Raw genomic sequence first — 15,309 nt, 5'->3', positions numbered from 1 at the left:
TAGTACAGTGATCAGAGGTCTCATCTCCAAACTGGTTAGTTTTCTTGTGGATCAAGTCAGTAGTCTGACAAGTCATTTACTAATGAATAGGCTATGGCTACTTGGTAGGCTATTATGTCTAATATCATTAAGCACGTATACAGGGAACATACTCTTAATTACATCCCATCTCTGAATCTTAGTAGTAAAGTTAAATGTGTCTTTATTGGGAGACTTACGAACACCTCATGACTTATGATCTTTTCCCAACACTGGATCTGAAGCCTAGTGAACATGACTTACTGTATTGCAAAACTGCATAAGTGACTTAAATTAGCATTTAAGTTGACTCTTCATGTGTTTCTCTAGATAACTTCAGGAATCAAGTACAATAAATACCAGACTTACGAAGAAATACAAAATCATCCTGATTTCACCATCCTTTCTTTTATTTTTCCATTTTGCAATAAAATTTGGAGAAAAACAATGGTGGTAGAGAGGATTTTCTTCTAAATTTATCTAGAGATTAGATATAAAGCAAGAGGCTAATAGAAAACAAGGGCAGTTTGCCTTTTTTTTTTTTTTATCTCTAGAGTATTTTTGGAGAATAAAATTCCTATCAGAAGAGCTCATGTAGTTAGTAAGGAAATGTTCTACTCCCATAAAGGTGCTTCTGTAAAGGTTTAACAGATTTCATCATTTCCAAGAGTATTTTTATCCTATTAAGTGCTCACCAAGTAACACTTGGTTTTAAGTTTTGGCTTCAAAGCCAGTTCTGTGATTACAGGATATATTCTAAGTTGTTAAAAGTAAATGGGTTCCTCTTATGCAGTATCAATGGGATTGTAAATTGTGCACCATTATGGAAAACAGCATGGCAGTTCCTCAAAACACAAAATAAGAACTGCCGTATGATCCAGCAATCTCACTTCTGGGTATTTATCCAAAAGAAATTAAATCAGAATCTCTAAGAAATATCTGTACTGCCATGTTCACTGCAGCATTATTCACAATAGCCAAGATACAGAAACAACCTAAGTGTCTATCAATGGATGAGTGGATAAAGAAGACGTGATACATACACACACACACACACACACACACACACACACGCACACACACACTGGAATATTCAGCCTTTTTTAAAAAAAAAAAGGAAACCGTGCCATTGTGACAACACGGATGAATGTGGAAGATATTATGCTAAGTGAAATAAGTCAGACAGAGAAAGACAAATACTACATAAACTTACTTGTATGTGGAATCTAAAACAGTTGAACTTATAGAAAGAGAAAGTAGAAAAATGGTTGCCAAAGGCTGGACGGGTGGGAGATATGAGGGGATGTTGATCAAAGGTACAAACTTTCAGTTATAAGTGATAAGTTCTGGAAACCTAATGTATAGTATGGCTCTATGGAAGTTGCTAAGAGAGTAGATCTTAAGTGTTCTCACCGTACACACAACCAAAATAAATAGGTGAGGTGATAGAGGTTAACTAACGTGATTAGTGGGGTCATTTCACAATGTATACATATATCAAAACATCACACTGAACACCTTAAATACAATGACTATTTGTCAATCATACCTTAATAAAGCTGAAAAATAAATTTTTAAAAAAATTTTAAGGAAAAAATAAATGGGCTCCTGACTTCTTTCAGTGACAAGTGACAAATGTCTATTGGAGAAGCTGACACAGAAGAAATATGATGACCGAAGTTCACACTGTGTGCTTCTTATTCATTTAGAATTATAACTTCACAAAGGAAAACATGATTTATACCAACCCCCCAAAAAATTGCTCAACAAATTGTTGAGCAGGCGAGATAGTTAAAAAACAAACAGCTTTCAGTAATGCTCATTTGTTTCCAATCACACAGATGTTCTACTCATAGCAGTTTCAACAAACTATTGTATTTGGTAATGCATACTGCCATACGCCACATACACAGAAAGTAATACAACTTAATTGACACGTCATAACTAAGAATAAGCTCCTATTTTTCCCCTCAGATGAGCTTTAAGATGACTCAACTTTGAAAACAGATATTCTAACCATAATCTGTTTACTTTCTTATCTTTATAAAATCAAGCAAGAGTCTGCATTTCCAGCTGTCAACATCTTCTATGATCTGCAATGACTAAGAATTTTCACCATAGAACCTTTTCCAAGAAAAATGCACATTTACACCAAATTGCAATTTCAGACAGAACTCAGAACCTCAGAAACCCATCGATGAGTATTCCAGGGTCTCAGGGTCACCAAGAATTCCTGGACTAGAAGACTTTATAGCTTTCCCGAATGAAGGAAGTTCTTACTCATTTCCCTTGAATTCTCAGCATAAAAAAAAAAAAAATTAAGCAAGCCTTTTATTCTGCTTTTTTTCTTTGTAAATATCAAAGAGATAGTTACTGTAGAAAATTTGGAAAATACCAAAAAGCACAAAGTAAAATCCACCACCCTTTATCACTCGAGGCAGTGTGGCTCAGTGGCTAACACCACAGGTTCTGAACAAGAATGCCTGGGTCTGAATCCTGCCACTACCGCTTATGAATTCTAGTTGGTAATCCTGGACAATTAAGTTACTGAAAGAACCCAGCTCACAGATTGAAATGATGGCTAAAGGAGAAAATCCACATAAGGGCTTTAGCATAGTGCTAAATGTAATCTAAAACACCCACTAAGACCAATAGTGCTCAGAGGTAAAGCAACTTGCTCAATATGGCAAAGCCAGTTAGTGGTAAAACCAGGACTAAAACCAAGGTTTCTTACTTCCATTTCAGTGATCTTTACTCTATACAGTAGAGCTCCGAAAGGCTTCAGACATAACCAGTCATTGTGGTTAACATCATCATCCTATTGTGGGGTTTTGGGGGGGTTTTTTGGTTTTTGTATATTGAGACTTTATAAGCCAGGCATTGTGACTGCACATTACATGCATATTTAATCAACACAACTTTTTTTTGTAGTCAAAGCTATCCAAAAAACTTTTGTCCTTTTACTTTTTGTGTGTGTGTGTGTGTGTGTGTGTGTGTGTGTGTGTGTGGTACGCGGGCCTCTCACCGCTGCGGTCCCTCCCGCTGCGGAGCACAGGCTCCGGACGCGCAGGCCCAGCGGCCACGGCCCACGGGCCCAGCCGCTCCGCGGCACGCGGGATCCCCCCCGGACCGGGGCACGAACCCGTGTCCCCTGCATCGGCAGGTGGACTCCCAACCACTGTGCCACCAGGGAAGCCCTTTTTACTTTTTTTTTGATTGAAGTGTAATTGACTTAAAATATTATACAAGTTTCAGCTGTACCACATGGTGATTTGATATTTCTATACATTACAGAATCATCACTACAGTAAGTCGTTACCATGTCACCATACAAAGTTACTACAATATTGACTATACTCCCCACGCTGTACACTACATCCCCATGACTTATTTTATAACTGGAAGATTTACCTCTTAATCTCCCACACCTATTTCCCTCAGCCCCGCCTCTGGCAACCACCAGTTTGTTCTCTTTACGTATGTCTGTTTCTGTTTTGTTAAGTTTGTTTTACAACTTTATCTTTTGACAAAATTGTTAAACCACAGACATTATGGTTAGAATATCTGTTTTCAAAATTTAGTCACCTTAAAGCTCATCTGAAGGGAAAAAATAGGAGTTTATTCTTAGTTATGACATGCCAATTAAGTTTGTTATCAGTTTTCATCTATGCTGCCAGTTCTAACTTCGGTTTGGAAAACATAAAACAAAACCCCAACCATTCTATATACATATAAAGTTGGAGAAGACCAACAGTATTTAAATGATTAATTTGGTGACATTTTTTTAAGTTCCATTTATAGAACTATCTACAAAAAGAAATAGAAAATTCAAAACAAAGCAAACCCTGTAGGGAAGTGAGTACTGCTGACCCTTGAACAACACAGGTATGAACTGTGTGGGTCCACTTATATGTGGATTTTTTTCAATAGTAAATACTACAGAACTACACAATCTGTCGGTTGAATCTCCAGATACGGAGGAATCTCAGATACAGGAGGCCAACTATAAATTATATGCTAGTCAGGGCCCCTACCCCCGGCATTGTTCAAGGTTCAACTATAATTTTAAAAGCATCCACTTGGGTGGCCTATCTCCTCTAAAAGTTTCAGGTACAGTAAGATGGTATCTTTAAAAATTTAAGAATGATACACAACTGCCAAAGATATCCTATTCAGTTTCTGAAGCACCCACCTATTTGACTAGTAGCTTGACTTTTTTTTAGAGGAGAAAAGTTCCATATTTATATATTCTCCCAACAGTCAGCTGAAAAACATTATAGAAGCCTATATTGTTAGGACTAGTATTTAACATGGAAGTTTAAGATATAGAATAGAAAATACCAAACTTCTAAAATGAGAAAGTCAAGTCATGATACTTGAGTACTCTAAGATTTAGATAAAGCTTTTAATCTACCCAGTGTTTCACACTGTTTATGCTGATTATGTTCTGGATTGTTAAATTTTCTGTTATCTCAGAAGTTTTATGTCAGAAGACACTTTGAGCTACAGGTGTTTTTATATTTGATTCCAAAATAGACCCAAAGCAAAGAACAGCCCTACAATATATACACATCCAGTGAGTCCTTGCCTTTGCCTTCTTTTACCCAGTGGATTTGGAAATAACCCAAGTAGGGTATCTGAGTCACAAGGATTTCCAGAACTGGCTGGCTGGATTACCTAATGACACATATACTAAATCAAATGCTGTCCACGTTGAAAGGTCCTGCTGTGGAGTAGAATATAAGCCTTTGGGCATTTTTTCCTTATAGAGCTGAGCTGTGTTAAAGGCACATTCCCTCATTATCACCCCTCAAATGACTGACCATATTAGGGATAAAGTCGATGGCTACCCACACAAAAATGTATTTACATAAACTTAATCACACTGAAAAAATTTTTTTTCAAAAACCATACTCTTCTGTAACCAACGGAATTAATCAGATCTTTTGTTTAGGCTAGAATCCAAAATAGGTTATGTGTACCACACCCTTATTTGTGCTTTGTATAAACTAAACTTCCTTAAAAACAAAACAGAAAGAACTCTTTCCTGCCTCTGAGGCAGGAATCTGAAGTGCTGAAGTTCACTGAGGTCTGGACCACTGGTGAAATCCAGAGTCTTTGCAAGAGCTTGTACTTTTCAGCCAGCCCAATGTGGTACAAAAGGCAGATTCTTCATTTGAGTAATCCCAGATTACAGATACAACCAGTCCTGTAAAAAACTTCAAGGAGTTGCAGAGTAACCTGAGTGAAGATGTTTTACATGACACCAAAATGTAGTCTCAGCTTCCTATTTGGGGGTAACTTGCAGCAGCAACAAGATTAGGCACCATAACTGCTATGATTCTTCTGGTTCTTGGCTAGAATATTGTCCAATAACTTAAGGCTATGGTCTGAATGTTTGTGTCCCTCCAAAACTCATATGTTGGAATCCTAACCCTCAAAGGTGATGTATAGTAGGTGGGACTTTTAGGAAATGCTTAAGACATGAGGGTGGAACCCTCATAAATGGGATGAGTGCCTTATAAAAGAGGCTCCAGGGAGATCGCTAGCCCCTTCCGCCACATAAGGAAACAGCTAGAAGTCTGCGACCAGAAGAGGGCCCTTACCCAACCATGCTGGCACCCTGATCTCAGAGTTCCAGCCTCCAGAACTGTAAGCAGTACATTTCTGCTGTTTATAAGCTACCCAGTCTATAGTATTTTGTTATAGCAGCCCAAACAGGCAAGACACTTACGAACGCAAAGAAACCCAGCTACAGGTCAAGAAAATGTTTCCTTTCCCTAGTACATCTGTATGCCAAGGTACCATCAGTAAACTTAGGGTCATCATTTTATACCTCTTCATTATTCAAAATGGTCTGAGATGTTACTGCAAAGTACTTTGATATACATACTAATTATACAACAGCTAATTTAAACCAACCAAATGATGCCAATTCAAGAGGAAGGAAGGATTCTGCAGTTCTTGTCAACTCCCAGGGAATCAGATGTAACAAATTAAAAGTTTCTGAATAAATACAGCTTTGAGAATCCCACAGGAGAACACATGCCAATTAGAGGTCTCTCCTGTAACTGTGGGACATAACTGCCCTTGAGCTGTTTGCTCCACTGTCTCCAGCTAGAGCCCAGCTCAGGCAGGCTGCTCAGAAGCAACACTCAGGTTAGATTTTCTGCCAGTGTCCAAGTGTCAGTGCAGAACTGTAGCAATCTTCCTGGTAGAAGTATATGAATTTATCTAATTATGATAGTCAAGCACAGAAAAAAAGTAAGACAGCACACACAAGGATAAAATTTCATCTTTATTATTCTAGACATGCACTGGAATGTGATATTCACATGTATTATGTATTGACATCTAGCTAAGGAAGATCAATAACCTATGAAGCTTTTACGACTCAAAAAGATTTGCACTCAGTGTGGATCCTTCTTGGTTGAATGAAAAAAAAATTTTAAGGTATAAAAAAGAATCAGACATTTGTCCTTGTGTCAGTTCCTAAATACAGCACAAACTTCTCTTATTGGGAGGGAGTCTAAAACAAGCAATGGCTTTTTAAAAAAATAGCTATTTAAATTTGCACAAACAATGCATGCTCTTTGTAAAAAAAAATAGGAAATGTAAAAAGGCAAAAATGAAAATAAAAACAAAAAGAGTTACCAGCAATTCTGGTGATTTTTTTTTTAACCAAGGCAGCTTTAAAACATTTGTTTCTGTTCCTCTACTCCTTCTCCAAATTATAGTTGCTTCTTCTAACCAAATAATCTAGATTTAAGACTGTCTCCTTATTTAGTCAATGCACCTTTAACTCACAGCACAATGAGGCATTTTAAGCACTTGTTAAGACATATAAGAAAATCCGTACGTGGAACTAACTGATCTGAGCAATGAGACTACGGTCAGAGAAGGATGTCTTACCTTATCTGCATAAATTGGAATATCATGAAATGGAGATATATATTGTCCTCTTTCATTTTCTGCAAAATTAATTAGAAAAAGTTATTGCTTTTATTGGTTAATTATATTTCCAGATGCATGAAGTACACATTTTTTAAGACTTTTTTTTAAAGAGAATTTTTAGGCTTACAATAAAATTGAGAAGGTACCAAGATTTCCCACATACCCTCTCTCTTCCCATTATCAACACCACTCACCAGATTTTATTCCCACCCCAGAAAAACTGGCTATATACTTCACCTTCCTGACTGCTCCAAGATCAGGTTAGGTTTTCATCCTACATGTTCCTTAGGGGTCTAAAAGGTACTAACCTCTATGGTGAGGGTGGGGACTGCCTTACAAGCCTTTGTATCACAGAGCCTAGCAGTGCCTGGTATACAAAAGGCAATCAAATTGTTTGATTTTATACCAGTTAACAGTTAACAGAGCTAATGAAATACTTGGGCTCTGGGAGAAGGCAGGGGACCAATTTGCCAAATTATAAACAATGTTGCTTTAAATGGTGTTCCAGGGAGACAGAGCCATCTTAGATTAGGATTTTTCTTAAGGATAATCTAGCTGTAACAGCACTTTCACAGGTAATTTCTGTATTCTAGAGACCTAACTACCATATCCAAAAAGTAATTTTAAAACTTCCTTACTATTCTTTAGAAAACCTTAAGGGTCAGTCCACATTGCATCCCTTCACGATTAAAAATCAAAGTGGAGGGCTTCCCTGGTGGCGCAGTGGTTGAGAGTCCGCCTGCCGATGCAGGGGACACGGGTTCGTGCCCCGGTCCGGGAAGATCCCACATGCCGCGGAGCGGCTGGGCCCGTGAGCCATGGCCGCTGAGCCTGCGCGTCCGGAGTCTGTGCTCCGCAACGGGAGAGGCCACGACAGTGAGAGGCCCGCATACCGCAAAAAAATAAAAAATATAAAAAATCAAAGTGGAGGGAATTCCCTGGCAGTCCAGTGGTTAGGACTCTGTGCTCTCACTGTGAAGGGGCCGGGTTCGATTCCTGGTTGGGGAACTAAGATCCTGCACGCCACATGGCGTGGCCAAAAAAAAAAAAAAGGACAAAAAAACTCAAAGTGGAATAGGCAAAATTGATCTGTGACCATCCCCAATGGCATACTGGTCCCTTCAGTGTCAATAGTGACTTGCGATCCAACCCACCATCAGTTTTAAAGAGACTGGCAAATGTAACATTATAGAGGTAAAAATCTTCTCCTATTAAGGAAGGATATTAAGAAATCTATGATTTTTTAAATTAAAATTATATAGTACTCACTACCAATACATGATCTAAGTAAAAACTGTATTTGTGTTGCAAATATAGCTTGAAAACAATTACCCTAATCATCCCCCCCACCTACAAACTAGAGGGTCACCTCTCTAAATCCCTCCTGCAGAGAAATTCTGGAGCCAACACCAACTCCAGAAAAACAGTTCAGGGAACTATTTGTCAAAAGTTCCTGCACTGCCCTTGTTGCTGAATTCTGAAATTAAATAAAATGGGTGGAAGAGGTCCCACACGTCACTGGATTTTACATGGCAATCTAAACTTTAGTTGTGTAACTTTATAGTTCACTTTCCTTTTCCTCTCACACCAGGCTATTTTTTGCTAGGAGCTTTGTTCTTTCAGTATTACCATTCATCCCCTCCTCCTCTCTCTTTACTGCCCTTCATACACCGGAACTCAGAGAATTCAAGGCACCTGCCTATTTCCTTGGGAACAAAATTGTAAAGAAGTTAAAATAGAAACGCCTCCGTTATCTCTAATAATCTTTTGGGGGCGGGGGGGGGGCGGGGAGGTGGGGAGGTGGTAAGAGGATAAAGATAAACCCGAGGTAGCTTTCCCCCACCTACAAGGCTAAAGGTGGTGCACCAAGGAAAGCAGCGCCTGCGGCCTCCTCGGCTCTAAACGCAGACTTAGGGGAGGTACCCCTTAGACGCGATCCGCTGCACAGGGGCCAAAATTTGGCACTTTCTTACTCATGCTTCCCAGATTGACGTCACCTGTTTGGAGGGGAACAGATTTCTGTCTCACAAGGCGTTTTCCCAGCATCAGTGCTACTGGAAAGCACGCGTCAGGGAGGCAGGAGCGCTACTGGGGCCCCAGAGGGATGGGTCCAGTCCTCCACTGATCGCTCCAGATCTGGGCCTCAGCTTCCCCGTCTGTCGGACGAGGGCCTGTACTTGACCCCGCTACGTGCCCACAATCTGAGCTACAGTGGAGGAATTAAGGTCTTAGGGAGTCACCACCATCACCTCCTCCCCCTCGCCACGCCGTTCCTCCAAACTGAATAATCCTCTTACGGGGATTAGTTTACCCCCAGACACCTTTTCTAGGGTGACTCAGTGGTTTCCTTTTCCCATCAGACACTGCCCGAGCCGGACACCTGCAAAACTAGCCTGGCCCAGGTTCAGGTCCAATCGAGCATGTGAAAGAGGAACGCCGACCCACGCCGCCCTGGCCGCGAGCGGGACGTGTGAAATGAGAGGGCCAGGCCCGCCCAGGCCCCCGGGACCGGCCCGAGGAGCCCGGCCGGCGCCCGGGACAAGGTGCCGAGCGCGGGCCGCAGCCGCCAGGGCGGGAGGGGAGGCGAGGCCCAGGAATGAATGGGCGGGCGGGCAGGGAGGGGCCGCGGGCCTCCGACACTCACTGAGGAAGACTCGGTACTCGAGGGTGAAGGGCGCGGCGCGCTCCTCGCTGCTGAAGCCGCTCATGATGCCGGAGACCAGCCGCCGCTGCCGCCGCTGCTACAAAGCCTCTAGCCAGCACGCGACGCCGACTGACAAGGAGTAAGCTCTGCGCCTGCGCACTGCCGTGACTGGACCGGCTAGCAGGGCGGGGAGCAGCCTTTAACGCTGCTGGCGCTCTCGAGCCCACGCCGCGCGCAGGCGCACTCCGTAGGGCCCGCGAGTCCCAGCGCCCCAGCCCCGCCCCCTCGGGCCGCGCCTCCGCGGACCTCCCCTCAGCTCCCAGGCTGGGCCACGTGGCTGGCGGCAGGCTCTGGCTGAGTGATCCCTCTGGGCTGGCGGGCTTTGGGGCACTGACGGAGGTTGTTAACACGTTCTCAGATTCGACCGGCTAAGAATTGACCGTCGACCTTTTGCCTCTCACGCACACTGGAAATTCACCTTTGACTCACACACCCTTCTCCGCAGAGTAATTCCTTATCTCAAAAGACGTTTAGGAGTCAGCTGCTTTACCTGGCAATCCCTGCCAAGCAGTCTTAAAGGTGAGCGGTTTTCTGATCCTTTTAAGCAAAGTTAAGACATATTACTGACACGTGTAATGGCTACCAGCTGGGTAGCAGCTCCATCACTTTCTAGTGTATGACATGGAGCAAACTGCTGTTAACCTCTGTGGCTCAGTTTCTCACCTGGGAAATGGAGATGTTAATAGTAACGATTTCAGGGGTTGCTGGGATGATGAACTGAGTTGATACACGTCAAGAGCTGGAGGAAGAGCCTGGCTTGTTGTAAGCGCTCGGGAAGTGTAAATTGTTATTCCCACTCTCCCCAGTGGAGGATTCAGTCTGCTCCCCCGGCTTGCCCAACCCTCCCCACGTCCCCTAGGACTTCAGATGGAAGCAGTGGGATAGTCCAGGCGTGAGCTCAGAGTCCCCTGAGGACATTTCCTCAGGTGCAAGCTCCTTGAAACTTGTTTTTATACCACTGTTTCATGGTGTCAGGCCAGACCCCAAAAGCTGAAGTCAGTTGAGGTTGTGGGCAGATATTTGCATCACTTGCTTCCCCAGTTGTATGTGGGTTTTTTTTTTTTTTTACTGTATATTTCAGAATCCTCAAATTAGGCAATTATTATTCACCAATTTGATTACAAAATTATTTCGAAGAATGCCTAGTTTCATTTAAAATTTTTGATGGGCTGGTCTTCTTTAAATGATCTTGATTTTCTAGAGCATTAAAGATAATGTGCCTCTATGACATTTTGACTTAAACTCTTTTTTTTTTAAATCAATATCTATTATATAAATGAGGTGCTTCCTGTAGTAAATGAAAACGTAGTAAGATAATTTTCTAGTGTTCCTCCCTTATCTCCAGCCAGACTCCCATTAATCTTCAGAAGGTCATGACTCACTGACCTTTTGAACACTACACCACACATCTTTACTGTAGTTAGAACACAAGGGCAGGAAAACAAAATAGTAGAACAGTAGTTTAGTCAGTAATGCAACGCATTACTGAAAGCTAAGGGAATCTCTGCAGAGTGAACACTAAGTAGGCTCATGTTCAGAGAGTTTCTTAAAAGGATGCTCTTCCGACTGAACTGTGCCGTCAATTTTCTACCTTTGAGCAGATGGAGCTAGTTTTCTGGGAAAACCCCAGAATCTCATCTGTGATGACTTGTGAACAGACAGAAATGATGCAATAGTGTGCCACACGCACTTTCCCTTTTGCTTCCTGCCAGGTCAGAGCAAGCAAATAAAGTCTTGCTGACCTCTGGACTTGCATGCTAGCTCTTGTATTGAATGTATTCAGAGAGCCAATCAGTACCAACTCCAGTAAAAAGCCAAGCCCTGCCTTAGCTGGGGCAGAAGTCAGTGCTTTGTAACTTTCCCTTGCAGGCAAGGTTGGTGAACCCCACAGGCCCTTTTGACCTTGTTCTCTTTCTCATGTCTCCCTGGGGCCTAGCACAGTACCTGGCCTAGAGTAGGTGTTTAATGACTCTGCTGGACCAACAGATAGAGGAATTAATGAAAAAGAGGGCAAAAATACCTTCTTAAGTATAACAGTTTGACAAAGGATGAACCCAACTGTTCTCAAACGTTGTCTTTCTTGCTCTGTGACCAAACCAGTGGGCCTTTTCAGTCCACATCCTTTTTGCTGTGGTTGACCCTGTTAGGCACTTCCAATTTCCTGATGCACTCTCTCTTCCTTGGCTTGTGACTACATGTCCTTCTGACATCCCTCCTACTTCTCTGGCCACTTATTTCTCATTTTCCCCTTTAGCCTTCTCTGCATCCCTTCATCTTTTTTTTTTCCTTCTTTTTTCTGGCCGCACCGCACTAGTATGTGGGATCTTAGTTCCCCGACCAGGGATCAAACCCACGCCCCCTGCAGTGGAAGCTTGGAGTCCTAACCACTGGACCGCCAAGGAAGTCCCATTCATCCCTTCATCTTGATCATCACTGTCTTTCTAACATCTCATGTTCTCTCTCTCTAGAGATACCCTCTCCCTAGGTTACCTTATGTATATATTTGGTGTCAACTACCACCTCTAGGTCCTATAACAGGAAAACTTTCAAATGTGTAACTGTGTTTTATTTAACACTTGTGACTATTGTCTGTGCTAGGTGGTAGGGATGTAGTGCTTTGAAAGACATGGTTTGGGCCCTCACAGAACTTATAGTTTGAAGGGAAGACAATCTTCAGCAAATACGTCCAAAAAGTTTGGATAAGTAGAGGGAGTTCCCTGGTGGCCTAGTGGTTGGGATTCCAGGCTTTCACTGCCACAGCCCGGGTTCAATCCCTGGTCGAGGAACTGAGATCCCACAAGCTGTGGGGAGCTGCCCAAAAAATGGTTTGTATAAGTGGAGTGATAAAGGAAGTACAAGGCATTGCCTTGTGGGAGCAGAGAACGTCTCCAAGGAAGTGACCCTTAATCTGTGACCTGAAAGATGACAAGGAGTTAATAAAGCAAAAGGGACAAGGTAGAAGCCAGAAAGAGACTATGAAGAGATGTGGTCAGAGTTAAATGGTGGAGGCATGACATGGGGGTTGAACTTTTTCCAAAAGAGAAATGAAAAACCTAGAAGGGGTTTTTAGCAGGAAAGTGACATGTCAGAATTGCTTTTAAAAGTGGCTCTGTTAGCAGCTTGAAGCCTGGATTGAATTTTAGCAAGAACAGAGGCTGGGAGAACAATGAGAAGGCTGCTGCAGTGGCCCAGGTAAAAGATGATGGTGGTGCCCTGGACTTGGGTGGCAAAAGAGATGAGTGATTACAGAGCTATGTTCAAGGTAGAATCAATGGAATTGATCATTGGTTGGACAGAGTGGAAGATGAGGAAGATGGATTTGAGGATGATTTCTAGGTTTCTGGCTGAATGGTGTGTCGTTTACTGAGATAGTTTGGTTAGGATGGAGGGTAAGCAAAATGATGGCTTTAGTTTTGAATATTATAGCAAACACTGCTAGTTGCCTGCCCAGTAACCATATTACCTCCTCCTTTCTAAGAGAATCCTAAATTTGTTCAGGAATCTACTCCTCTATACATACCTTTGCTTCAGAGCAGCCAGCCCCTCCACTGTCTTCAAGGAATGCATTTCATTTTATTATTCTTTTTATTGAAATATAGTTGATTTACAATGTTGTATTAGTTTCAGGTGTACAGCAAAGTGATTCAGTTATACATATATATCTGTCTATTCTTTTCAGCTACTTTCCCCTTATAGATTATTACAAAATATTCCTCGTGCTATACAGTAAGTCCTTGTTGGTTATCTATTTTATATATAGTAGAGTGTATATGTTAATCCCAATCTCCTAATTTATCCCTCCGCCCTCCCCCTGCAAAGGAATGCATTTTAAATAAGCTAAGACAATCATGGCTGTCAGTAATTGTTTCAGGCATGCAAATGTGATACAATTCTGTCCAATGGGATGAAGGGAAGGCTGCCCAGTGTTTCCAGAAAAGGTTTTATCTTAAAAGGAGAGTATACTCCTGAATGCTTGTTGTTTGAAGCCACAGAAATTTTAGAGGTTGTTACAGTAGCGTAATCTAGCCAAAGCCCGGCTAACACAAATAACTGAAACTGCTGCAGCCCTCTTATGAGGCATTAACCACCAAGAGAGTTTGCCTGAGACAGAACCAAGCTGACATGCAGAGATTAGCAAAGCAAATGATGGAAAGAACTTGAATTCTTAAGATATCTTTGAGCTATTGACTTAACCAAGCCTGGAGTTACTTTTCCTCTGAATCTCTTATTGCATTAGATAACAAATTTCATAGAGTTTCAACCAGTTAAATTGGGTATTTCTGTTACTTGAAGTCAAAATATCTTGGCTAAAATAGACTAATAGCCTGAAAAAGGAATGAAATCCTAACACATGCTACAGCAGAGGGGAAGACAGAGGGCAGTGGGGAGTGATTATTCCTCTAACGGAGAGTGATTTAACACCACCACTGGCTATGTGACAGATAAGCTAATTTGCCCAAATCACCAAGCTTGGGTTTTTCCACGCACATTCATTTGGTTGCTTGCACATGACAACAGCGGCATTTGTTGGTTATGGGATTCAAAGGCCTGCGCATTGCAGTTACTAAGAGAACACAAACAGCTCAAGGCGGGACCTGACAGCCAGTTCAGCACCTTTCACCTCATCAATGACCACAAGGCAGAGGAGTCCAAAGGATGATTTCTTTCAGCCCATGGCTGCCACGAAGGCTCGATGTGGTATTGGATCAGACTAAGTGCACATCGTTTACTTAAACTGCTGGTATTCCTTCCGTCTCAGATCTGTGGAAGCCACTGAATGTGATGGAAATGTGGTCTTAACAGCTAAAACAGCGGTCTGGAGCCTGTGGCTGGCTGGTTTTATTTTGAGGATTAAAGGGGATCTCCATCAAGCCTCTTTCTTTTATTCTGAACCTCAGTTTCCCAAATATAGGAAGGAGAATTCACAGCAGCTTGAGGGAGTGGCAAAAGTCTGGGCTTCCTGCTCAGACACGCCAGGATTTGAGTCAGCTTCAGCACCATCTAGTTATATGACCTTCGGTAAGCTACTTAACTCTTTGAGACTTGGTTTTTCCATCTATAATATTGGAATAATAAGAAATACCTATTTATGTAATTACTTCATTCATTCAATAGACATTTATTATTGGGTGTCTCCTACGTACGAGGCAGTGCCCTAGATCTGAGTCCACAAAAGTGAGTGAAGTAGACATAGCTCCTGTTCTCATGGAGCTTATGCTCTGTTGTGAGAAATAAATAACAGACACAAAGCACTTAGTGCTGTGCCACTGTGCCTGGCTTTCAACAAGCACTCGGTAAATGTTTTGAGTTGACCAGAAATGTAATTATTGAAATTCAGTACCATTTTGATGTGCATGACCTCCTTTCTCATGCTCCCTCTCCTATCTCAGGGCCTTTGCACATGATATTCTCTGTCTGGGTTGTTCTTTCCTCAGCTGTTCACATGCTCCCTCTCTCACTTCATTCATATCTATATTCAAATCTCGCCTTCTCAGAGAGGCCATTCCTAATCACTTATTAAAACAGCCCTCCACTCCTACCACATTCTACCCACAGGATCCTTTCAAAGGATCTATCTTGCTTTAAACCCATTCTTGATGGGTTTGAAAATCCTCTGTTAGTGATAAATTCCT

General features: G+C 42.0%; 1 protein-coding gene across 2 annotated transcripts in view; it reads right to left on the bottom strand.

Annotated features, from left to right (window-relative positions):
- Positions 1-9,824, bottom strand: part of PPA1 (inorganic pyrophosphatase 1) — a 37,033-nt gene extending 27,209 nt beyond the window's left edge. For both annotated transcript variants that reach the window (XM_030862476.3, XM_060286503.2), the window contains exons 1-2: positions 9,617-9,824; positions 6,931-6,989 (exon numbers count right to left, since the gene is read on the bottom strand). In XM_030862476.3, coding sequence (XP_030718336.1) covers positions 6,931-6,989; positions 9,617-9,680 — 123 coding nt within the window. In that variant the 5' untranslated portion in view covers positions 9,681-9,824. The remainder of the gene's footprint in view (positions 1-6,930; positions 6,990-9,616) is intronic.
- Positions 9,825-15,309: the final 5,485 nt, after the last annotated feature.

The sequence above is a fragment of the Globicephala melas genome, chromosome 16 (assembly GCF_963455315.2).
Source record: "Globicephala melas chromosome 16, mGloMel1.2, whole genome shotgun sequence".
NCBI classification, from domain to species: domain Eukaryota; kingdom Metazoa; phylum Chordata; class Mammalia; order Artiodactyla; family Delphinidae; genus Globicephala; species Globicephala melas.
This window is presented reverse-complemented; position numbering and strand designations above follow the sequence as displayed.